Source organism: Mesoplodon densirostris, chromosome 15, assembly GCF_025265405.1.
Source record: "Mesoplodon densirostris isolate mMesDen1 chromosome 15, mMesDen1 primary haplotype, whole genome shotgun sequence".
Taxonomy (NCBI): Eukaryota; Metazoa; Chordata; class Mammalia; order Artiodactyla; family Ziphiidae; genus Mesoplodon; species Mesoplodon densirostris.
In genome coordinates, this window is record NC_082675.1 from 32111249 (window position 1) to 32137361 (window position 26113).

Here is a 26113-nt window from a genome sequence, read left to right on the forward strand (position 1 = left end):
ATAGATAGTGGGAAGCAGCCGCATAGCACAGGGAGATCAGCTTGGTGCTTTGTGACCGCCTGGAGGGGTGGGATAGGGAGGGTGGGAGGGAGGGAGACGCAAGAGGGAAGGGATGGGGGAACAGATGTATATGTATGACTGATTCACTTTGTTATAAAGCAGAAACTAAAAAAAAAAAAAAAAAAAAAAAAAGATGAATTCATACTAACTGCTCCTGGAAAGTTACTTAGTAATAAAAGGAGGACGTTTCTTGAATTCTGTGCTGGGCCAGGTAGGAGGCTAAGTCTCTGAAGTGGATAATTTTGTCTCCCTTGGTCAATAACCCCATGAGGCAGGTTTTAAACGCCTTTCCAACACCTTCGGGATCCTGTAGGGCTGACGGCCCCCTCCCCCCGCAGAGTTCCCCCTGCCTCAGCCTCTGCCCCTGCTCTTCCCTCTGGGAGGACCACTCAGCCTCCAGGCCTCCTTGTCCCTGATGGGACCCCATCTCTGCTCACAGAGCGGCTGCTCCCGTCTGCCACTCCCATCCCTTACTAAGCCCTTGTCCTGATTTAGTTTTTCTTCACAGCCCTAGAATGTCTCCCCATCACAGTATAAGTCTGTCTGCTTATCACAGCCTGCACGCCTGACAGTCAGCAAGAACACAGACTCCATTATTGTCGCTCCAGCTCCTAGCGCCAGGCCCCCGGACATCACTCCACAAACATGTATCACGAACTAATCCTAAACCCATGAGGAGTCTGAGGACCTGGGAGCTGAAGAGTCGGCCAAGGTTCACAGCTGTGAAGCCACAGAGCCAGAATCTGACCCGGGAGTGGGCAGCAACCCCACGGGGAGAGCCTTCGAGTTCATTTCCAGAAGATCCAAATAGTTGCCACCTGGGATGAAGGCTGCCCGTGCCCCCCTCACTAGATGCAAGTGCTCGGGTGGGAAGTTGCCTTCCTGGCACTCAGAAGAGCACAAACAGGGGCTTTTCTCTCCTATAAGCCTGGGGCAGGTGTATCTTCTCTGAACTTCAGTCCTCTTGGGTGTAAAACAGATATAACGCCGTCTGATCTCCCAGGGCTGTCATGAGGATCAGAGGATACACAGCAAAGAAGCAACTTTTGTCAGCTGCTAGGAGTCATGTACGTGTACAAGATTACTTTGGTTTATGAGGGAGAATTATCAGAAGGCACTGCACTGCCACTTGCCTGGGATTTCAATGTTTTTGCTCTTGTTTTTTGCTTTTTGTGTGTTCTTAAGAGACAGCACAGCCAAGAAAGCTAAATTTGATGCTATGGTGTGCTGAGTCTGATGAACTGAATTTCATATTACCTTTTACGTTTTTACATCCAGAAAGTCATTAATTAATGAGGGGAAACATGGTCTCAGGGGATCTGAACTTTTGGCAATCCAAGAATGATCTCACTAGACTGAGAATGTAGGTGCGTCGCCGGCGAGGGGATCCTTACTTGGTTCGTTCAGCGATGAAGCCCAAGCATCTTGAACGATGCCTCGCACGTAGCAGGTGTTCAATAAATATTTGTTGAATGTTGACAGATTCAAAGAATGAAAGAAATAATTAAACAACTGTGCGGACGTTCTTTGCCAAAAATATTACTCACTAGATACACACTGAAATTTAAGGAGGAAAAATGTCTTTTCAAGCCCAAAGTCTCCTGCTCTTTGTCACTCAAAGAGCAGAAGGCTTTGTATAAGCCCTGAAGTGTGAACACATAGGACGTCTCCCCCAGTAGGAGGAAAACATGCCTGGTGAACGCACCCCAAGAGGAAACTGCAACTCCTTTGTCTGTCAATCCATCATCTTTCTCAAAACAAATACATGCAGTCGCTTTTTTTCTATTTTCTGGGGCATCACACTAAGAGTCCACATTGCTCCTTCATCCTGCATGGCCCTCTCTCTGCCTTTCACATGGGTACCCTCGGAAATGACTCAATCCTCAGTCACAACATCTCCACAAAGATCGGCAACCCCACCACTCCCAATCTGCATTACGTAAAACCAAGATGTGGAGGCCAAGTGAGGTTGCCCAGGATGCACACTATACAACCTGTATAGGAGCACTATACAACCTGGAAGAGCATTACATTCTCCCAGCACTAGGGCCCAATTTACTTCATTACAGCCTTTTTAGAGGTATGATGTTTTACAGGGACCACAGGGGTTATAAATAAACGTCAATTTTATAAGTATCAAATGGCTATGGTTGTAAGCTACCTTTACATTTTTAATATTATGGATGAATTTATTGCTAATTTTTTTAATTAAACAGGATCACATTTTCTAATACATAAGATATGGAATATGTTAAATATCCATTTCATAAAACTGGAGCACTAGGGTCCAAACACGAATACTTTAACAACATGTAAACACATCAACTATTCTCAAACTGTGCAGATGTTTTTGCATCATGAAATACTCCTAATCAAATACTTCTTAGTCTATAGGGATAATCATACAAGGCACTGCACTATATCAAGTGATAGAAGCAATGGTTTTCTCAAAATGTACCAGGTTATCATTTGGTTACTTAATCGAGGGTTCTTGTGCTCAGGGTATAATCCTATGGCAAAGTTTAAGAGAGTTGCCCATTGCTAATGGAGCTCAATGAATATGAAATGAACCACGTGTGCTTTCCAATAAAAGCGAAATCACATGTAGCATGCTTTCACCATCAGGAAAACTGTGTGGTTCAGAGCTAGCTGCAAAAGTATCATCTACTATCACATAAATGTTGGCTTGAAATACAAAAAAATTAAATGACATTTGGTATTTATTTTCCCTAACTATGTATTTCCATAGCTAATATCACAGCATTAGAATAGTTATCAACCAGCTTGTATAAAGCTCCAGACTGTATTTAAATAGTTTAAATGTGGCTAAAAAATAACCTCACATGTGAAGATAAAGAGAAACAAACCCTGCACACTGAAGCATCATTTTCCAAAAAGACACAGAAAAAGTAAACTTTAATTACAGTAAATTTAAAAATCAGAGTAAAAATTTTAGTCTATCTCACCATCATAACTGTTAAATTCATCTTGGTGGATTATTTGCTTATTAGAATCACAAGAGTTCCACAAGGATATTGGTACTAAACAGTAAAGAATGTCACGGTGCTTTCCAATAGATAGTAAATTTATGGGAAAGATAGAGAAAATCCCTGATCATCACATTTTTTTTCTTACTGGTTTTAATAGCCCAATGTTTGGAAAAGAAGTCAACTGAAAGTGAAAGAAAATGTGAAAAAATGTTTATATGTTAATAGTTATAATATCAATACAGAAAATCATTACAATATAAGCCAGGAGTCCAAAACAACAATTAAAGCTGATGCCAAAATGGTCTAAGACAGAGGTTAGTATAATTGCTGTGGAAAGGTCCAGAAATGAGATATCTAGGCTTTGTGAACCCTACAGCCTCTGTTCCAACTACTCAGACTACTCAGCTCTGTCACTGTGGCCCAAAAGCAGGCACAGACAATATTTAACAAATGGGCATGGCCGTGTGCCAATAAAACTTCATTAATGGACACTGAAATTGGAATTTCATGTGTCACAAAATAGTATTATTATTATTTTGATTTTAGAAAACCATTTAGGACTTCCCTGGTGGCACAGTGGTTAAGAATCCGCCTGCCAATGCAGGGGACATAAGTTTGATCCCTGGTCCTGGAAGATCCCATATGCCACGGAGCAACAAAGCCCGTGCGCCACAGCTACTAAGCCTGCGCTCTAGAGCCCGTGAGCCACAACTACTGAGCCCGCGTGCCTAGAGCCCATGTTCCACAACAAGAGGAGTCATCGCAATGAGAAACCCACACACGACAATGAAGAGTAGCCCCTGCACGCCGCAACTAGAGAAAAGCCCACGGGCTGCAACGAAGACCCAACGCAGCCAAAAATAATAAATAAATAATTTATAATAAATAAAACCATTTAAAAATGTAAAAACGGGGACTTCCCTGGTGGCGCAGTGGTTGGGTGTCCACCTGCCAATGCAGGGGACACGGGTTTGAGCCCTGGTCTGGGGACATCCCACATGCCGTGGAATGGCTGAGCCCATCCATGTGCCACGGCTGCTGAGCCTGCACTCTAGAGCCCGCGACCCACAACTACTGAGCCCGCGTGCCACAACTCCTGAAGCCCAGGCGCCTGGAGCTCGTGCTCCGCAACGGGAGAGGCCACCGCAGTGAGAGGCCCGCGCACCTAGGCGAGGAGTAGCCCCCGCTCGTCGCACATGGAGGGGGCCTGCGTGCAGCAACGAGGACCCAATGCAGCCATAAGTAAGTAAATAAATAAATAAATAAATGAAAAAAGTTTTTAAAAAATAAAAATGTAAAAACCATTCCTAGCATGCAAGCCACACCAAAAAAAACAGCAGCTGACTGGCTGTGGCTGGCAGGATATAGTTTGCCAACCCTGGGTCTAAGGCATCACAGAACCAGCCTGCACGTGCAAGACCAAATACAAATACACATGTGAGAACAAATCCAACAAGATTTTAAATAAAGGTTTTTAAAAATTAACCCTTGGGGCTTCCCTGGTGGCGCAGTGGTTGAGAGTCCGCCTGCCGATGCAGGGGACATGGGTTCGTGCCCCGATCCGGGAGGATCCCACATGCCGTGGAGCGGCTGGGCCCGTGAGCCATGGCCGCTGAGCCTGCACGTCCGGAGCTTGTGCTCCGCAATGGGAGAGACCACGACAGTGAGAGGCCCGCATACCGCAAAAAAAAAAAAAAAAAAAAAATTAACCCTTTAAAGCTATGGCTGTATCTGATCTTGCCACCCATTTACCCTGAGAAATTCATAAAGAAGGCCAGCCTTGGAATTTGGTTTTGAAAGGAATAGATTTTATACCTATTAATGAAAAGGGAGGAGGAGGAAGAGGTAAAATCCCGAAACTGAAGAGTATTTAAAACTCATGGCTATATATACATATTGGAAACTCAGTTTTCACATCCATACCTCAGGATAGTATATGCACGTTTACAAGATGGTAACTTCTAACAATGACATTGCATTGAGAACTTAACTTCTCACTTTTGGTGGGTAGGTCAGCTGGGCCCAAGTCCACGTCCTCCAAAGACACTGGGCTTACAGTAAGGAAACTGCTCTTAGAATACTTCTAGTCTATACCACACTTAATTCTATGCACTTTTAGATTTCTCGCTAGTTGTATTTTTGTAACCCTCTTTCCCAAGTAGGTAAGTTCCTAGAAAGAATCATCTCATAATCCTTCATCTCCCTCAGTAATCATGATTAGTATACACTAGGGCTCAAAGAAGTTTTTTTTTAATAACTAAAGTTTGTTTAATAAATAGTAGGAAAAATACACGTATTTGCAGTTTTATATTATGGTAAACATTTTAATGTGGTGGAAGAACTATCCATTTTCAGGAGCCTTATCTGGACCCATGTCCATAGGCAGAGTCAGAGGAAAGATGACCCACTGCTAGTCTTTCCCCAACTCCCTCCAGACCTGCTGACACCCAAACCACCCACATGTCCTAACCCTAACACAAAACTTGCACCCTGTTTGGGGGTAGGTGTTGAGGATACATCTTATGTAACCATCAGAAACCAGACGGAATTGACAAAAGTGTTAGAAAATATAACATTCAGAGATCTTAAGTTACAAAGTCCTAATATTAATCACCAAGTATTCTATTAGTCAACAGAAGAAAAATAAATTCAAGCAGAATGTATAATGCCCTCACTTCACTCTTCCAAAGGCAGAAGGGCCTTCAAAGGCCAAATACTTGCAAGGTCACTCTCCCTGTGTGGCTTCAATTACCCAACTGACTATTCCAGGGCACAACTGGTCTTTGATATGTGTAACCATTTTTGTAATGGCCTCTACTAGAAACCTATCCTTTCTATATTTAAAGCTTGGACATCTTGGTCTGAGGTGGTATTATGGGACATCAGAAAGAAGTAAAGGACAAGATGGTAACAAGAAGCTGTACCTCCCCCTCCTTCATGGAGGGAGATGGGTCATCCTATATCAAAAATAGAACCAGTGGAGGCTGACAAAGATCCTGCCTTATTGGGGGCTCCTTTGCAAGAGTCGATTTTTCCTAATCAGGTTTCAATCTAAAGGACCACAGAAATGAAATCAACTCCCTACTGTGGAAAATTACAAAATGTTCACCAAATTAGAAGATAATAAACAAAGAAAACCTGAGTGCACTCTTGTGGAGAAAACTCCCAGAACTGAACCTGAGTGCCCTCCCCAGCCTCTCTGGACACAGACTGAGAGAGCAGGTGGGGACAAAGGCTTTCAGGGTGAGAAGGTTGCTTGGGAAAGGACAGCTCTGCCTGAGGGGGGCTGCTAGCCCCTGCTCTTCCCCTTCTCCCATCACTGACAAGAATGAAGCCAGACTGTAATTTGGAAAAACAACTAAAGTACCACTGACTCAAACACAAGTAATATTCAAAAGTACATACCTATGAGAGAAAAAGAGACAGAACAGGAGTCTGTCAGCTGTGGGGAAATCACTAAGAACTAGGAAGGATTTGGAGTCCAGCAAAGCCACAGTGCTAAGGAGCTCAGTGTTCCTTTCTCTGAAGTTATAAGGAGTTAAACATGGGAAGGAAACAGAAAGAACATGGCGGGCATCATAACTGTTACAGCTTAACTAAGAACAACATTAAACCCTACTTCATGTTTAAAAGCTACCTCTCCAAGATTACTCACTAAATGTACTCATAAATACTGCTATTGGGACACAGTTAGATGAAGTCCTTAATAGCCATTAAAAAAGTATAAAAATTGTGTTTTACCTGAAATCCAAATCAGAATAACATATCTTCCAGTTTGAATTCTGAATGGGACACAGTCATCACCCCATCTGTCAAGTGAATCTGCAAATCTAAAATTTTAAATGGATATGCAACACCGCAGCCTAAAAATGGTGTCTATTAAAATGATCAAGCGCCAATCTGATTAGAGTCCGTGAGTCACCATCTTCCTGATCTTCCAACTAAAGAAGTAGAACTCTTGCTGGTGTTCAGTGGATCAAATGTTTCTCACTCATCAGAAAATTTACTGAGTGCTTCTACAGTGAAAAAAGGATCCACACGCATGCAAAACCATTTTATCGGAATGCTTTGAAGATCACTAGCAACCTCCAGATCCCCCAGGTGCCAGATGAGTCACCTGTCAAGGTCTACTTGTGATGAAGACTTTGTTATTTGGATTCCCCAGCTAGAGTTCCAATCACCAAACTCATCTGCCAGAAGAGACGTCGATCTATTTCCCATATGTTCTGCTACTTGGGAAAGGATCAACTGGGTAATGGCCATTAATCTAGCTCAGGTGTATGCAACAATAAAGGAAGTAAGCTTTACATTTTAAAGGGAGAGAAAGAAGGGTCAACTCTTTGTCATTGGTCCTCGTGTACCATCCTCACCAGCTAATCAGCCTTTGCCACCAAACTCCAAGACCAAAACCCTCGCTCATTCAACCAATACCCAGTGAACATTTACTGTGATTAAGACTTTTGTGCACCTTTGGTTTTAAAAAGAGAACTTTAAAAGCAAACCTGATGGCATCCATGGATCAGAGGTTGGTTTGGTCAAGGTGTTCACTTGCTCCCAGTTGAAGTCATCATCTTCAGCCTGACTGTATCCACACGTGCTATAAGGCTCATCAAAGAGGCAACCACCTAAAATGTAAAAGAAGGAAGAGTAGCATTAGTAAATAATGACCAGAGGTCTGGGGTAAGCTATGATGACTCCATAAACCTACTCGATGCTCAAAGCGATTTGATTTGGCCTTTTTGCTCATGAACTGTGGATTCTGACCCCATTGCATCCTTGCGAAGCGCTAGCTGAGTATTCACCATGCCTTGTCAATAATTCTATATTATATTGTTCCCCCAAAAGAATCCAACGTCTGTATAATCCAACTGAAAGTAAGACCTAAGCAGATTTATAACCCATATTCCAGATTCATATGAATTAGGCATAACTGATCTTGTGTTCAAAACTTTAATAGAACCAACCTAGGTGTTCAATGTGTTTTCAATAGAAAAAAAAAAACATTATAATTTGTCCAAAAAAATGAAGAAAGATACTTCCACCATACCACTGGTAGAGGAAAAAACACAGTAAAGATTATGGACCTAGCTTACAAAATATTTTTCTAAGGATTATTCTGAATCGAACATAGAAACAGGTTTTGCTTTAACACTTTGGAGATTTGAGGTCTCAAAATTAAAAGAGATTATAAATTTGCCTACAGTCCACACAATTTTGAAAGGCAAGAATAAATTCACAACTAAACATGTGGTAAACATCTGCTTGATATCAATGCTAAAAATGAAGCAACTTAAACAAAGAATAAGAGAAAATGCAGTATATGCAAAGCAGGTCCGCTGTTTCAGCACCCTGGGCACTGTGATGATTTTAAGTACCACCCCACATCTTCTTAAGTGCCTCCTGTTGACTTTATTATAGCATCAAATCTTTCCCCCAATGCTTCACATTGCCAAAGTGAAGGATTATATCAATCATCTTAATTATCATGAAAATTCTACTGCCCATTACATAATGCTATTAATTATATCAATTTAAAAGATTAATTATAATCACTTGCCAATGACGAGAATTAAGGGTCTGGTCAAGAAAACACAAACATAAGAATATAATTACACTATGGCTGTACTGTATGCCCTGGCAGCAAGAAAATAAATAAAACAATAATAATAAAGCAACTGCACAAACTCAGAGGTAGGGTCACCTGGTCCAATTTCCATCCACATGCTTCCATCAGTTCTACAACCTTCTATACAGACAGACAGCTTCTGAACAGGTGGGCACCCAGCATTTAGAAAAGCATACCTCCCATGTAGATGATTCCCCTTAAAAAGGCCCAAACACTGCTTCTTGAAATGTATACCCATTTATCTCAGCTCTTCGCTGTGAAGAAACAGTGAAAAAAATCTCAGCTCTTACACGGGAAAGCTAACTATTTGAAAAGAGCCGTCAAGTTCTATATTTTTGCTTCTCCAGGCAAAACATGCTTTGCTCCCCCTCCCTCCCACTAGAAGGTTCTCAGATGGTTGCCATCCTGACAGGTGTTCTGAACACTGTCCAGTTCATCAGCACTCTTCCAAACCAATGACTCCCAGTACTGCAGCCCGAATTCAACTGGCTACTTCCCTTGACCTCAGACTGTCAACAGTCTGAGCTGACTGCTGGTCCATCCCGAGATTCCTGGAGCCTGGAACCCCACATGTCTTCCTTATACCACTGCCATCGAGCCATTTCTCCCCTTTGCAATAAGGGAAGCGACTAAGGGAAGTGACTTTCTGTACATTTCTCCTTTCTAAACCCCATATAATGTTTTCAGGGCATCTCTCCAGCCTGTTGAGAGCTTTTGGGATCGTGATTTTGCCATTTGGGTGTTAGTCTTCCTACCTAGACTTGGGTGATTTGCCAATTTGATTAAGCATGCTTTCTGTCTGCCTCCAAATCACTGATAAAAAATGTTCAACAGGGCAGAGACAAGGGACCTCGGGCCATTTTCCCCAGGCCATTTTAAGAGGTGTCCCCCAGCTTTCTGCCTTTGTCTTAGTCACTGGCTCTAGGCATGATGGTGAAATCAGTGGCCCTGGACACCATCCTCTGTAACACTTTTAACAGAACTGGCCAATTAAACATTCTGCTGGGAACAGAAAACTCATTATAAAGATACAGCATTAACTCAATACTTCACCTTGACAACAATTGGTAATTTATACTTCCCTCTTACTCAGCTTTAACAAGTTCAGAAACAAAGTGGATTTGTTTTAAGCACATAATACTAACAACTTTCCAATTTGGGGTAAGAAATGTTAGAAGGCTATGCAAACATTTATGAGAAATATTTTCCCTTGGTTGCAAATCCTAATTTTGATATAGAAAATAGCTTCAGTGCTGTAGGAGTAAGCCCAAACAGCAGTAGCACTGATAATATTCAAAAGAATGAAAGAACCATGAATTTTGACAGAAAAGGGACCCCCCCCCCAATAGAAGCATAGATAGCACTTTGATGAAAGTCCTGCAGTGCAATCTTAAACAGTGAGAAATAGCTTGCGGGGGGCGGGCATCTGCAAAACAGCTCAAGTCTGGTTAAAGATCTGGTTTAGGAAACAATTCTTGGCACTGCAGATATAACCAAATATAAAGGGGAGAGCTTGCATGGCTGACAGCAAACCCCAAAGACTAATACAACATTGGTGCAAGGATATAATTTTCCCATTACATAAAGCTGTTTTTATCACTTGAAAGGAAACGTAAAAAGAAGGCCATGGTTCCTTCTAGACCCACATAGGATTACGGAAACACTGGAAAATAGGATAGACTGTGAATTTCCTGTTGCCCAAAGATATGGCCCCCTGCACATCAATTTTCAGCTCCACTACTGGCCTTCATCCAACAGATGCAAGACCCTAAAATAGCAAAGGTGGTTTATTGAGCTAAAATAAGGCAATTAAGGTAAAAAGCAATGGGATATAAACAACTCAAGAGAGCAAAATGAAGGTTTTAGATTTCAAGGCAACATTGTGTAGAGGTGAAGTGAACGGGTCCCGGGGTCAGACGCCTGGCACTTCCTCATTCTTGCCCTGCTGGCTTTGCGTCTATAGACAAATCATTTAGCCTCTCGGAACCCCAATGTCTTTACCTATAAAACAAACATAACATGTCCCTCACCTGGTGTTTCTGATGAATCAGTAAGGCAGCAAGTGTGGCTGGTCTAACAGAGTTGGGCAAGTCCACCAGTACCAGCTTTTACTAGGTCTTAAATTGTCCTTGCCGTCTGCACCTCCTACAAGGACTCTGAGGAGCTCACTGCATTGCAAAGAGTTGGAATATAGAATTGGAAAATTTAATGTGTACTTTGTAAGGAGGTGAAGTGTGTGGGCTCCTCTGTGGCCCTATAGGAGCAAAGAAGAGAGGCCAGCTGGGCTTTTCAAGTGAGTGCCTTGGGGCCAGTGAAGAATGTGATAAGGAAGCAAAGTCCCTGAAATATCATGAAATGAAGCATTTCCAAAAGTAAGTCTCCTGCCTTTTTCAGGATAACACAGACCGTGTGCCATCATGTAGAGGCATACAGTTAGCAACAAATTGCCAAGGTTTCCCCAGAATTGTCTTACTTGGACCGATGCCCAACAGCTCATGGCTGGGCCATATTCACCCCTCAGTCAAGGTAAATTATTTCTCTTTTGTGGAGGGGAATCAGGACTAAACCAAAGGTCATATAAGAGATGGAGGATAGGTGATGCAAGCCGGGTGGGTGGTGGTCGGCATCACTCTTATTCTCTCTCTCTTACATAAATACACACACACACACGTGCCTGCCCACCTGCTTCCATCATACCTTGAGAAAGGCTTTTCCTTAGCAAATTTGAACACAACACACAACTTGTGCTGGAATAAGGAGTTACTATGTGAAAGGAAGTGTCAATGGGTGTCAAATACCCAGGTAATGGACCACAAGGATGGTGGCTTCTGACCAAGAATAATGACTGTATGGCCTGTTCCAGGACAGGTGGTGCACAATAACATGACGATTAAATTAATAAAATTGAGGAGAAGTGAAAGTTAAAAAGCAAGGAAAGTAGAGCAGGAAAAAAAAAAAGGACAAGATGATATCAGGATTATAACTAGGACTCCACCATTATCGCCAAGTAATAAAAAATATCACTAGGCTCATTCACGGGGCATTGGCCACACATTTCACTTTAAGCTTTGGGGTAGCCAGTGCCAAGAGGAAAAAGTGATTACACAATTCACAGTATCTATGAGATGATAACATTAATACTAAAACTAATAGCAGGGGCTTATATTTACTGGGGACGTGTTTAATCCTCAGGCCGACCCTATAAAGTAAGTACCGAGATACTAGTTTTACACACACAGAAACTGAGGCACAGAAGGGTTACAGAGCTTGCACACAAGGTCCCAAAGCTGGAAGACAGTGATGCAGAAATTTGTACCCAGGGATCCTGTCTTTCAAACCCATATTCTAAACACTATGTGACGCTCTATCTCCCAAACTGAAAACTTGAAAGAAACACAACTCCTAATCCTAAATCCAGAGGGAAATATGTTCCCAGGGCCCTAGTATGAAACAATCAATATGAGTTAATGAACATAGTTCTCAGGGGCGGTCACCACAGCAAAGCAATGGGTTTTAGGGTTTATTCAGTAACATGTCAGGATAGCATGTCATCAGACTTTGACTGGATAAACTTGATTTAGTGGGAGCTCAGTGCATTCTAGGATAAAACTGTAATATTCCTTGAAACAGCCTTTATGAATATTGCTTCTCTCAACAAAGTCTTAATGGGCTGCCATGAGTTTGAGTATTTACCCCCCAACTAAAAAGTACAGGCTGTCGGTGCTATTACTGAAGCATGATGCCATGCGCTTTAGAAATCAGGTGAAACCATGTTATTATTATTTTTTCATGAAAACTGTGGAGTTTAAAAGGAACGGGTGTCTAAAAGCTTAGGAATTCTGATCAAAAGTCATTTTGATTATAACTCTTAGTCATCTTGACACTTCCTAGAGCTGGTACATGGTAGGCACCCAATAAATGCTTCTTCAGAAAAATGGGTAATGAATTTCCCAAAATTCTATGCAGAATTTGGCTGCAATAATTTTGTTTAAAATTTTTTTCTAAGTGTAAGGTAATATCCACTTAAACAATGAAAACTACCTCAATCGAGCCCCACAAAATACCCAGCCCTGTCCTGGTGTATTCCAAGATGAATCAGCTCCAAGTGTGACTAAATCATTGAACATGTTCATTTTTTATTATGGTTGAAAACTATAAGCCAGTTAAATGTTAATGAAGTCTCCACAAATTATGACTTTTGCTTTAGAAAAGTTGAAATCTTATTTTTTTCCCGGCCATAATTAGATAGGAATGCTAGTTGTCTATAAAGGTCATCCATGATTTATGAAAATAAAATACTGTCATTTGCATATTGGAGGGAATTTATCTTTCTTCTTTCTTTGGAATAGCAGAGAATTATTCAGTAGATCCAAAAGTAGCATGACATCATTAAGACAGGGGCTATAAAGGAGAGGATGATCCGCTTTTTCCCCAAAGGAAACCTTATAAGTTCTTTCACATGACCATTCTACATCCTACTAAAGCTTCAGGACTAGAGAGAAGACAAAGGAAACCAGACAAGGGTGAGAGTGCACTCTGTAGAGCAGTATTTAAGCAAACTTTTTTTTTTATTGTGACCCACAGTCATGACATCGTAACCCAGCACATGTATATGTACATTTCACAAACCACATTTATGTCCACTGAGATACACTGGCCTTTTTCATTTCTATTCTATTCGTTTGTAAAAGGTTGGGTCTGGGTCCACAAAACGGACTTCATGATCCATCAAAGGGTGCTACTTGTAGCCTTTAAGGTGTGAGGGTGAGAACCATTACCTGGGACCCTTTGTTTAGCTTGAAGTTACTAGTCAACACTACGATGTGAAGTTACTAGTCAACACTACGATGTTGTTTAGCTTGAAGTTACTAGTTTAGCTTGAAGTTACTAGTCAACACTACGATGTGAGCGCCATGTGATCTGCAAACATTTCCTAAATATCCGCTACATGCCAGCCAGATTCTGCTTCAGACAACAGACAGTCATTACTTCATTTAATCCTCACAACCAGTGTAAGACTGTGGTCTCAATACGTCTGATCAAAGAAACTGTCACATAACAAAACCCACGCAAATGTCTATGTGTATTATTTAATCTTACGAAGTCTAAAGGCGAGCATCAATATCCTTTTGCCAAGTATTGATGTATTACCTCTCAGCCCTAAACTCACTTTTCATTGCTTCCTCTGCAAAAATATAGCCAGGCCCTCTGAGTACACTTCCTGTCCCAGTTGGCAAGACTTTAAGCTTTGCCAGTAGAGGGTCCAGGAAAGGCAGGGCAGGAGGAAGGATGGAGCTTGCAGAGGTCCCTGGAAGGCTCCCTAGCACACAGCTTCAGGAGCCCCAGGCCCACAAGGCAGGGGCTTCCCAGGCCCAGCTTCTCCAGTGCACAGTGGCCAACAAGGCCCTGCAGACAGCGCTTGCCAGTGCTCCCCTCTGAGACTCTGTGAGAGACCGCCCCAGAAGGACACCCCTATGAACAACTTTCCCGGCCACCCTAGGGGACACATTTCCTCCAGGTTCTAGGCGTGTGGCCCCACAGTGACTTCCCTGCCATCCACCGGGCCCTGGATCTCAGCTCTGGACGGATCTTCTCCTTGGACTTCATTTCTGCCCTGGAGCAGGGGCCGCCCCTCACATCTGCTATTCCTTTATTCTTCAGAGCACTCTTTCCACTAGCCAATCTCTCCATTCTAATCTGCTGTTACATTCTTTATATTAAACTCTCCTTGTTCAAGTTACTCCCTGTTCTCTGTCTCCTGACTGGATCTTGATGGATACATCCCTATTTTTACAGATGGCAGTTTGGCGTGGTCAAATATCTTGCCCACATCACCCAGAGTGTGGTATAGGACTTGCAGTCCAAGCAGAGTCTGCGTCCAAAGTTCATACTCTCTCAAGTCTACACATCTTCATGCTTAATCCGCCCCTGTAAAATACGTAAACAGCAACCTGTAGTATTTATATGATGATTGGTACATGAATTGCATTGTAAATAAGCTCCTGAAAGTGCCGTTTCTAAGGAGCTAATGGAGGACAATCAAATGTTAATTTCACACTCTTTGTAAGATTCACACACATTTTGAGTTGTTCTGACTTTAACAGGTTAAATTGACTTATATACTCTGGCAATCATTCTCCTTGTTATAATTACAGTCCTTTTAAAAGTCATTTTGTAAAAAGACTGTAATACTCCTTGAGGAGATTTCTGGAACATTTTTCTCATTTGTTCTAAATACAGAATGACCCCATTTAAGGCAGCCTTTATCAAATGCATAAAGTATTAAATGGGACTCTCTACAGAGAGGGCAGATCAAAAACTAGTGCTAAAAGAATTAATGTTATATGCTCTATTTTCCTAAAATACACATAATCTCAGGTGGTCCTTTCCATTTATTTCAAATTTAGAACTGTGAGACAAATGGCTATAAAATACATTTTTCAAAGGATAAACAGAAGTGAGCTATAATATACATAACTGTTTTAAGAGTGAAAAAAAACCCTGCACCAATATAGCTAAGCCACTGCTTTCTTCTTGTAAATCAATCCCAGTGACATCTACATTTAATTGCCTGCCAACAATGAAAGTATACAATGCCTCTTAAACTTTGAATGCCCCACTGATAATTAGTGAATCGGACACTAAGCATTATAGAATGCTTTTCTACATAATTTAATCTAGCAAGCAGTTTTTACACATGGCACAGGCATTTAAATGGCTCATGCCACACTCTATTGTAAAAAATGCTATTTGCCGATAGATATACTTTATATAATTCAAAGGATATGAGTTGTCTTGTCCTTAAAGTTTCTACGGCTTATCACACTTACTGCATTCTTCATTTCATATCAATCTATCAATTCCTAATTTTTAAAAAGGCCTGATTTTAAAAAGGCAACAACCAACCACGTATTTTTCTTATTCATCTCAAAATCTGGGGTTTTTTTGTTTTGTTTTTTTGCGGTACACGGGCCTCTCACTGTTGTGGCTTCTCCTGCTGCGGAGCACAGGCTCCAGACGCGCAGGCTCAGTGGCCATGGCTCACGGGCCCAGCCGCTCCGCGGCATGTGGGATCTTCCCGGACCGGGGCATGAACCCATGTCCCCTGCACTGGCAGGCGGACTCTCAACCACTGCACCACCAGGAAAGCCCCTCAAAATCTGTTTTTTTAAAAATGGGTAATGGTGTTATTTCTACTCCAAAATGTTGTACAGATACAGGCAAATCATTAGTGACCTGTCTCAGTTTTCATATACAAATAAGTACCTCAGGGAGGATTTAAGTAAACCACTCATGCGAATTCCCTGTACATTTGAATCTCCCTTAATATCACACTGGCGCTTTTATCCTGCATGCCAGTATTGAAAAGCATAGTGTGAAAAGCAGCTGCCTGCCTCTATGGGAGCAATAGGAGTAGGAAAGGAAAACAAAATGCTGAAGTATCTGCAAGAACTGTCTAGGGAAGGTGAACAAAGTCCAGATCAGTAATCATCGCCTCATTCTGGGCGTCGCCTGTGTCCCGAGTCCCAGGTGGGAGCTGAGGTTCTCAAAGTGGTTCCCTGAATTTTGTTGAAAATATAAGTTCTCAGGCCCCACCCCCGACCTACTGCATCAGAAACTCTGGGGGACTCAGCATCGGTACTCTGTGTTTTAACAAGTCAGACCCCCAGGTAATTCTGATGCACACTTAGGTTTGATAACCACTGTTCTAGTCTGACCTATTTAACCAGGATCTTCAGGAAGAGGGGGTCTTAAAAGAGGTCCCAGAGGGCTTCCCTGGTGGCGCAGTGGTTGAGAGTCCGCCTGCCGGTGCAGGGGACACGGGTTCATGCCCCGGTCCAGGAGGATCCCACGTGTCACGGAGCGGCTGGGCCCGTGAGCCATGGCCGCTGAGCCTGCGCGTCCGGAGCCTGTGCTCCGCAACGGGAGAGGCCACAGCAGTGAGAGGCCCGCGTACTGAAAAAAAAAAAAAAAAAAAAAAAAAAAAAAAAAGAGGTCCCAGAATAAACTAATCCTTGACCCATTTTAGAAAAGTGCTCTAGATCAGTAGTTTCGAACATTTTGAGGAAGGTAAAGGTAACTTCAGATTTTTAAAAAGGCACAACCTTTTACTCAGCCATAAAAAAGAATGAAATGATGCTATTTGCAGCAACATGGATGGAACTAGAGATGATCATACTAAGTAAAGTAAGTCAGACAGAGAAAGTGAAATCATGTGATATCACTTATAGGTGGAACCTAAAAAAATGATACAGATAAACTTATTTACAAAACAGAAATAGACTCAGACATAGAAAACAAACTTATGTTTATCAAAGGGGATAGGGGAGGTGGCAGCAAGAGATAAATTAGGAGTTTGGGATGAACAGATACACATTACTGTGTATAAAATAGATAAACAACAAGGACATGCTGCAGAGCACAGGGAACTCTACTCAATATCTTGTAATAACCTATAATGGAAAAGAATCTGAAAAAGAATAGACATATACACTATATATAAATATATAGATAGATTATATATAAATGAATCACTTTGCTGTACACTTGAAACTAACACATTGTACATTAACTATACTTCAATTTAAAAAGCTAAATAAACATTTTGGATTTTAAGATTTTAAAAATTAATAAATAAATAAAAATTAAAAGGCCCAACCATCCCATTTTACTTATAAATTATATAATGTAGTACTCCACACATTCAGATTATTAGACACACATATAATTGACCTTTTAAGGTACAAACTAGAAAATAAATATAAATTAAGTTCAATTATTTTCTTCCATACATCAACAGATTGTGTATTAGATGCCTCAAAGGGCATGGAGAAAGCCTTTTGGAGATCACTGCTCCAAATAACTCTTTTTAAGGTATAAATATCTCTCAGGTGAATAAGGGCAACAGAATAACACTGCTTGATGAAAGCACTGAATTACATTCTCTAATTTCATGCTAAGAAACTCCCAATCTGTAATTTTTCTCCTAAGTGGAGCTACTCAACAAGAAGAGGTATCCTAGGTAGAAAATGATCCTGGTTGTTGGTCAGAGATACCCAGGAAATTAATAAAGGACAGAGTTTAATTTTATGCCCCGTAGTGTTCCTGCCAGTTTAGTATGATTTACAAATTCATCTCTTGATGATTTTATTAGCATAAAATCATTATCTGGGACAGCTGATAAAATAAACTCCTGAACTCACCAATAGGCAGTACAGCCAAGCCTTGTTATTCAGCTTAAAACAGCCAGCCAACTCTTTATTTTCGCTGATTAACCCAAACTCAACCAATGAACATTTTTTCTATACATCCCATTCACTGGGTAGAATCAAATTATGTATAAGGAAAAAGCAAATACAATTTCCTATATCCTCTTGGTAAAGCATTCATTCCAATTTCCTATTATTAGGAGTACTTATTCTACAACAAAAATTGGGAACTTGTAAGACATTCAACTTAACGGGAATCTGAGACTGGGATTCATTAAGTCCTGGATCTGTCAGCTACCTATTCTATCTTTGGGCAAGTCACAGATGGTGTGTCTTGCTCACCGTACAAAAAGGGCATATGCAGGGCTTACATCATAGGTACAACTAACGTGTGTGGTTTCAACCATGAAAATGGGAGGATGATGACAGACAGAAGTCTTTCCTTTCTAAGTGCATACATCTCTTGAGTTCAGCATCATTCTCATGTTTAAAGACCTACAGTCTTTTGACAAACAGAATGCTGGTCTTCAACCCAGAAGTTTCCTGAAGGATTTTCAGAGGGCAATTCTGACCATAGGCAAATCCCCGAGGATTTAATGACTATGGAAGATAAGACACTTTTGTAATATTTATGATCTATCTCCCAAGGAGAGGGTGACGGTTGGACTTGGTGGCAGATGGGAAAGTGCACTCACTGTTACAAGATGATGAACATCAAAGAGGGCCACAGCCAGGCGTGGGGACATGCTACCTGAAACAGGAAATTAAAGTGCCAGGCGGCTCTGTGTGGATACAGCCGACTTTGGCTGATGGAACCACAAGCCAGAGGCTCGAGCCAAAACCCTGTGAGTCAACCAGGAGTGTGCCCAACACTTTCCCCAAAAACTTCCTAAAAGCTTCTCCTATCAGTCTCCCATCCCCACCACACCACAGTTGGAGTTTCAGCTCACGTCCCCACTGAACTCGGCCCATCCTCTCATGTCTAGACTCTGCCCTCTCCAGTATACCCCACACATGCCCAGCAAGCTGACCTTTCATAAGGCACACAGCTGTTTTATGTGTTATCCCATGGGCACCTCGCTGCCCACGGGATAATGTGCAAATGTTATCATGTAACCCAGGGGTTTTTCCGGACTTGACCTTGTCTACCTCTTTATCTTCATTTCCTGCCGCCGCTTCCCTTTCAGAGTATAATCTAGTAATCCCCGACTGCCTGGAGATCCACCTCAGTGATGCTGCTGCCCATGTGCTCTCCCTGTGTCCCTGCATCCCCAGCCCACAGTATGGCTGGCAGACTCCTGTTCTCTGCTGTGCAAATCCCAGCTCATGGGCCACCTCTCCTGGGTACCTGTTTCACGGATAAAATCAACCACTCCTGCCGCTGTACCATCACTACAAGACATATAGGTCTTGTAGACGTGCGTATCACCTATACGGCAATACGATTGTGACCTGTTTATCTTCCCTACTGCACCATGAGCTTCTTTGGGCCTAGAAATACTCTTTTCACCTCTGCATCCCCAGTCCTTGGAAGGTGCTTGCTACTCATTACAGACCTACTGTGTTTAACGGAATTTCTTAAAGATTTGTGTAACAAAAGTAAGATGGAAAATTGTTCACTTTTCTATCTTTATTAGAAACAGTGAAAAAGAAATACTAATGGACTCTATTCACTAACCACACTGGCTACAGCAAGGAAAGAAGAAATCCTGCTTCTGGAGCTCCTGCCTTTCTGATCTGACTCACAGCATCTCTTTCCTCCCCCATCTCACTGTGTGCCGGATGTTACATAGGGCCCTGGGGGGAAGGGGCGAGGGTTACGGGGAAGATGTGGAGGATGATAAAGATGCCCTGGTCCTCCAGGAAGACAACTTGGGGGCCAAGGAAGTAGTTACAAAGGAGAAAGATGGAAAATGCTGCAGGAGCCAAGAGAAAAACAAAACTCATCCTGAAGACCTCCTGTCCCTAAACGCTCCAGAGAAAAAAAGAAAATCGGAGTCAGCAACAAGAGGTAAGAAGCTAAGATATCCACGGCCTGCTATTCTAAGCATCTGCATAGTAAGGCTGTTATCTGGCAGGCCTCAGCATAAGTCAACAAAAAGCAGAGGGATTTTCTGGGTATTGTACTGGAACTCTGGTTTAATGCTTCAATCGTTCATGTTTAATTTTACGTTCCAAACATAAAAAGAATGTTAATGATTACATGTTCTGTACCTTTCAAGTTCATGAAACATAAAAGTAGTGAATACTTGAAAATTCAACATCAAACTTCAATTCTCAGGCCATAAAGAGAGTATACTTTGAAGAAAAATAATTCATCATATAATGTTTTAAATTAGGAAGCTGGATTCCATGCAAAATTCTCTGAGCTAAGAACAATACTGAGAGAGCACAAAAATCACTGTGAATCAGCTTCCTTCCGGTCATTTTACATGACCAATTAGTTGCTAAAGCACAGGGAACTAAGAACATTAACTCTTCTCAAGGTCAGCACAGCTGGAGTGTCCATCTTTTTAAATTGCTTCCTCAATATTCCATTTACTCTTTTAGCAGGTACTATTTGGCCACTGACTAAAAAGAAAAGGTGGTCTAGGGGGACAACCCTGGACCAGGATGCAGGGGGTCTGGGTCCCAGTCCTGTCCCTGACCGTGTGGCTTCACGTGAAGCGCCATCCAGCAGCATGGAGGTATGATGCAAAGAACGTAGATTTGCCACCAAAAAGACCTAAGGTGAGCCCCAACTCTGTCAGCGTAAAAGCTTTTCTCATCTAATCCCCTGTAAAACCATCTACCTTCTAGAATGTTATAAGGATTAAATGACTTTGTACATATACAATATATGTGTTTATATATACACATACATATTACACTACCTACCCACCTACCTACTTACCTATCCACTTACCTACCTTCTTATCTGGTAAATAGGTCAATGTTGGCTCCCTTTCCTCAGAGTCCTGATCTATATAAAATAGCAGGAGGAACTAGATTGCTGGTTTTTCACACTGTGATCCTCAGAACCCTCAGACTGTGAAGGTTCTTCCAGACCCATTGCAGGTCATTCTAAACCCTGAGTCAACCTGATATAGTCAACTTTTATTTACTTTAAATGTTGGGGTTCCAACAAAAGACTTGTACCATCAAAATCTAATATTTAACAAGATTTAACAAATTCAGATCTAGAGGATCCCTAAGACAATACAGTGGACCCCTTGAACAACAGGGGTTTGAACTGCATGGGCCCACATATGCTCGGATTTTTTTCAGTAGTAAATACTACAGCACTACACAATCTGGTCTGGCTAGTTGAATCTAGGGACACAGGACCAGGGATACAGATGAACCTTAGATACAGAGGAACCCTGGATACGGATGAACCCCAGATACGAAGGGCCCACCCTAAATCGTACCTGGATTTCCAACTGTATGGAGGGTGGTGCCCCTAACCCCCCATGTCACTCAAGGGTCAACTGTATTTCCATTCTAAAGGTATACATCCTATTATTTTTCTCTCTCTTCTCTTAAATACAATACTTCTTTATCAGGAACACAATGGAGGTTAAAATGTGTTGGTGTGTAGCCAAGGTGTATGGTTGGGGGGGTCTGATTATCATATAAAAACTAAATAAGATAATATTAAATAATGTAAGCAAAGGATGGCTGAGCCCAACGTTAAAGAGAGAAGAGGGGCCTCCCTGGTGGCGCAGTGGTTGAGAGTCCGCCTGCCGATGCAGGGGTCACGGGTTCGTGCCCCGGTCCGGGAAGATCCCACATGCGGCAGAGCCGCTGGGCCCGTGAGCCATGGCCACTGAGTCTGCGCGTCCGGAGCCTGTGCTCCGCAACGGGAGAGGCCACAACAGTGAGAGGCCCGCGTACCACAAAAAAAAAAAAAAAAAAGAGAGAGAGAGAGAGAGAAGAGAATGTTTAGGACGAGGTGGTGAGGAGGTAGAAGAAACCTTATTGATATGAATGTGGATGTGAGGGCTGGGAAAAGCAGAGAACACAAAATCATAGGACCAGGCACCCACCATTCTCGACCCTATGTGGGCTGGGACCAATGTGGGGTGATCGTTCCTATCCAAGCATACCGCCAAAAGATTACATCATATGTGCTGAAAGGATTATTTGAGAATAACCAATATAATTTCAGTAGGACTCTTCTCAACATACCCCACTCCTTGGCACCTGTGGACTCATGACTAAAATTATCTGAACCAGTTTACATTTTTCAGTCTCCAGCAAAGAGGCTCAAAATCTAAAACTCAAACAAACACTAACCAAAATGTATTCATACAACTGGTTCTCTAACCACACCCACTCCAAAAAGTATTTATTTAGACCTAGCGTGTGTAGCCTAGGCAAAAAATCCACAAGTACAAAGAACAAGATATGAGATATTTCTGGTAAAGATAACATTAGACATAGAAAATGCTCACGGAGAAAGTTTCCAAAAAAGAATATATCAAGGTCAGTGACTTCATAATATGGCTGCAATGAGCCCTACTTGCTTCAGAAATGATTCACTGGGATTTTTTTTTTTTTTTTTGCAGTACGTGGGCCTCTCACTGCTGTGGCCTCTCCCGTTGCGGAGCACAGGCTCCAGATGCGCAGGCTCAGCGGCCATGGCTCATGGGCCCAGCCTCTCCGCGGCATGTGGTATCTTCCTGGACCGGGGCATGAACCCGTGTCCCCTGCATCGGCAGGCGGACCCTCAACCACTGCGCCTCCAGGGAAGCCCCATTGGGATATTTTTAATATAAAGTCAGGAAAGTGGAGAACTCTGCTTCTCATGAAACATTTTTTTTTTTCAATCTGGCTGAGTTGTTACAGGAAGCTGTGGTCACTGGGATTAGTTAATCAAAGTGTTGTTGCATAATTGGTTTTAATCATCTGAGTGTGTAATTTTGCATTTGATCACATGTGGCCTGGGTCTCTCTTATGGGATGCTCTTCAGTAAGCTAATTGTTGGCCCTGGCGCTTGGCCATATGGACAATATCTAACCTAGCGCTGGGTACCATATGAATGGAGGATAAACCCTTGTGGATCAACAGAATATTGACTGGGCTTAAGAAATAGTAACCTGGGCCTCCCTGGTGGCGCAGTGGTTAAGAGTCCGCCTGCCGATGCAGGGGATACGGGTTCGTGCCCCGGTCTGGGAGGATCCCACATGCCGCGGAGCGGCTGGGCCCGTGAGCCATGGCCGCTGGGCCTGCGCGTCCGGAGCCTGTGCTCCGCAACGGGAGAGGCCACAACAGTGAGAGGCCCGCATACCGCAAAAAAAAAAAAAAAAAAAAAAAAAGAAAAAAAAAAAAAAAAAGAAATAGTAACCTTTCATGTAATGTTTAAGCCAACAATTAAATATGGGACCCCAGGAGCCAAACCCCACTGCCAAGAACAACTGTGGTTACCAGTGGATCCCTCAGCCTCAACCATCACTGGGAAATGCATCCTTGATCAGAGCCTCCACCCTAGAGTTACTGCATCCCATTCGTGGTACTTGTGTTGCCAGGATCAACCATATGCCCACTTTGGGTTAAGAAGAAAAGAGGGGGAAGGTACCACTTTTCAGCTGTACACTCGACTGACGTGAAAGCTCTTGGGTTGGGAGTGAAAACCAAGTTGCATCAATATCAATTTTTTCCTTCATAAATTTCAGAAAGATGTTTATCATAGAAATGCAGGCGTGACCTTACCGCAGGAGAGCAAAATGTGGCACGGTTACTAAAAATTCTCAGTAAAGACCTTCATGATACTGAACTTTTATATATTGCTAACTTCAAAATTAAAAAACTAAAACTCAGGGGAAACCAGATGATTTAATTAGGTCAGGGAAAAAATTGTTTTTAAAAAAAACCTAATATAGATAAATCGTGAAATCTCTACATCCACCAAGCACTGTATCTCTTTTAAACACTGAGATATTCATCCAAACATAAATCCTGATTTACAAACGGGATGTCAAGCCTTCCCTTTCCTAATGTGTTATAGTCGGGTTCTTGTAAACATCAAATTTCCCTATATCACAACATGTTTCTTTAAAGGTTAGCACTCTCCTGTATTCCGGCTATAACACTGTTCTCATTCTGTCTTACATTATTTTTTCCTAGCTCAGTGATTTTAAGCTTTATAGAATTTACGGATCCTTTTGAGACTCTGAACAGAGCTATCCATGACCTGCCTGCCAGGACAAATGGATAACGTGCAAATTTGATAATTCTTTGGATTTACAAAGCTCTTTAGGGACAATTCAGCATTTACTCAAAGGGTGCGTCAATGACCCCCTGCATCAGATCACCTGGATAGTTTCTTAAGACACAGATCCTGAGCCCCACCCCAGACCTGCAGAATCAGAATTGTTGGAAGTAATGCTGGTGCTTTGAATTTTAGGTCTCTTCCCTGTGATGCTGCTGAAGGGCAGGGAAGACCCTCCGCCACGGCCATTTTCCTCGCCCCTTGTGGCATCGGCTGGTCCTGAAGTCGAGGCTCCTCTGGCTCCCACGTGCCTCTCTCCTAAGGAGCCCAGCTCTCCAAGATCATTTCCACATGACCAAAGGGCATCTCACCCTGCATCCTCACCTGCTCTGCACACCAGGTTCCACATACAACCACACTGGCCCCCGTGCACAGCAGGCTCCTGGACTCTCCTGTACATTCGCTGGGGGCACGTCCCACCCACTTTCCCAGCAAACCTTTGCTCACTTGTCCATGAAGACCCACTGCCGCAGGATGTGCCAGCCCTCACCCTATTCCCAGTGTATTGGCTCTTCACTGAATGCCCGTAACCCTCCCATGTGAGACCACATCCCTCTTCTCGCTCTGGACGGTGTAAACTCGGGTGCTGGTCTCCCCAGCCACACGGCGAGCACCCTAATCTTATGACAGACACAGAGTCTGGCACCTGGCTTCCCAGGGTGGTCACCCCTTAACTATCTGTAGTAAGACTTAAGGATGGCCAATTTACATTTCTACCCAGGCACACAGAGCACCCAAAGTACTATGCAAGGAAGGAAACTGAGTCTGCGGGGTTTTCCTGATTTATCAAAGCCACTCCAGTCAGCAACCAGTAACCCCTGATCCATACCAGGGTTCTGTGCAGTGTGGTAACAGAGTGGAAGACTCAGGATCCTGACCCTCGATTTTAATCTTGTTAGCAATCCAGGACACATATGGGACCAACGATGATTTAGCATCGTGACGACAGAGGGCCACAGATCGCTAAGGTGATGGAGGACCAGATATCACTACGAGGCTATTGCAGATCAGGATGAACAAGGGAGAATCCACAGGGGAGAAGGCATTTAAGGGAGTCAGGAAGACGGCTCCAGCCTTGAGGGGCAGTTAGAGGGACTCCGGAGAGTATAAACACAGAGGGAGGGGGACCTGGGAGAAGGCTGCTTAGCACGAAGAGTATAAAGGAGGGATGAAGACCAGGATGCAAAGGCCGAGCAGAGCAGAATAACCCCTGGCTGGGGTCATCCCAGGGCAGGAATGGGATGACCACACCGCCACATTCATGATTCCATGTGGTCGCCACAACTGCCAGGTGAAAAGGGAGGGCAAAAATTTTACCCCATCTTACAGACAAAGGAACAGGTTAGACTAGCAGTTCCCAACCTTTTTCGCACCAGGGACCTGTTTCATGAAAGACAATTTTTCCTCGGACGGGGCGGAGGGGAGGAGAGGATGGCGCAGGCGGTAATGCGAGCGACGGGGGCGGGGGGGGGGGGGGGCGTCAGATGAAGCTTCGCTGGCTCGCCCGCCGCTCACCTCCTGCTGTGCCGCCCGGTTCCTGGGGACCCCTGGGTTAGACCATTGCTCTGATTTGCCAACAGTAGGGAGGCAGGTGACGGCAGAGGTGAACTTGACCCTTGGTTTCGCAATTCCTCAAGGCGGGTTTTCCTTACAGTATAATCTTTACACATGATTACAGCAGAATGACTGTTTCATGGATACTCCTTCCATTTATACTACTTAAGTCAATTGCGTCTTTACTAAAATGGACACGTTTGATGTCAATCTTGAATTTTATCCCCAAACAGCACTGACAACTTAACACCACTGAAGATTCTTTATAGACTCATTAAATAAATATTTGATGACAACAGAAACAAGCTAATTAAAGAGAGGCATGGAGAAGTGAGATTTATTTCTACAGATAGATACCAGAGAAAATTTACTCCTAGAATCAACTACGAGTAATTCTGCCAAACAAATCAATTCTTGACAA

At 42.8% G+C, this 26113-nt stretch overlaps 1 protein-coding gene across 3 annotated transcripts in view; it reads right to left on the reverse strand.

Moving 5' to 3' along the window:
* The window catches only part of PTPRM (protein tyrosine phosphatase receptor type M), a 759871-nt gene that overhangs the window by 560428 nt on the left and 173330 nt on the right, over nucleotides 1-26113 (reverse strand). For all 3 annotated transcript variants that reach the window (XM_060119604.1, XM_060119603.1, XM_060119605.1), the window contains exon 2: nucleotides 7553-7675. In XM_060119604.1, coding sequence (XP_059975587.1) covers nucleotides 7553-7675 — 123 coding nt within the window. The remainder of the gene's footprint in view (nucleotides 1-7552; nucleotides 7676-26113) is intronic.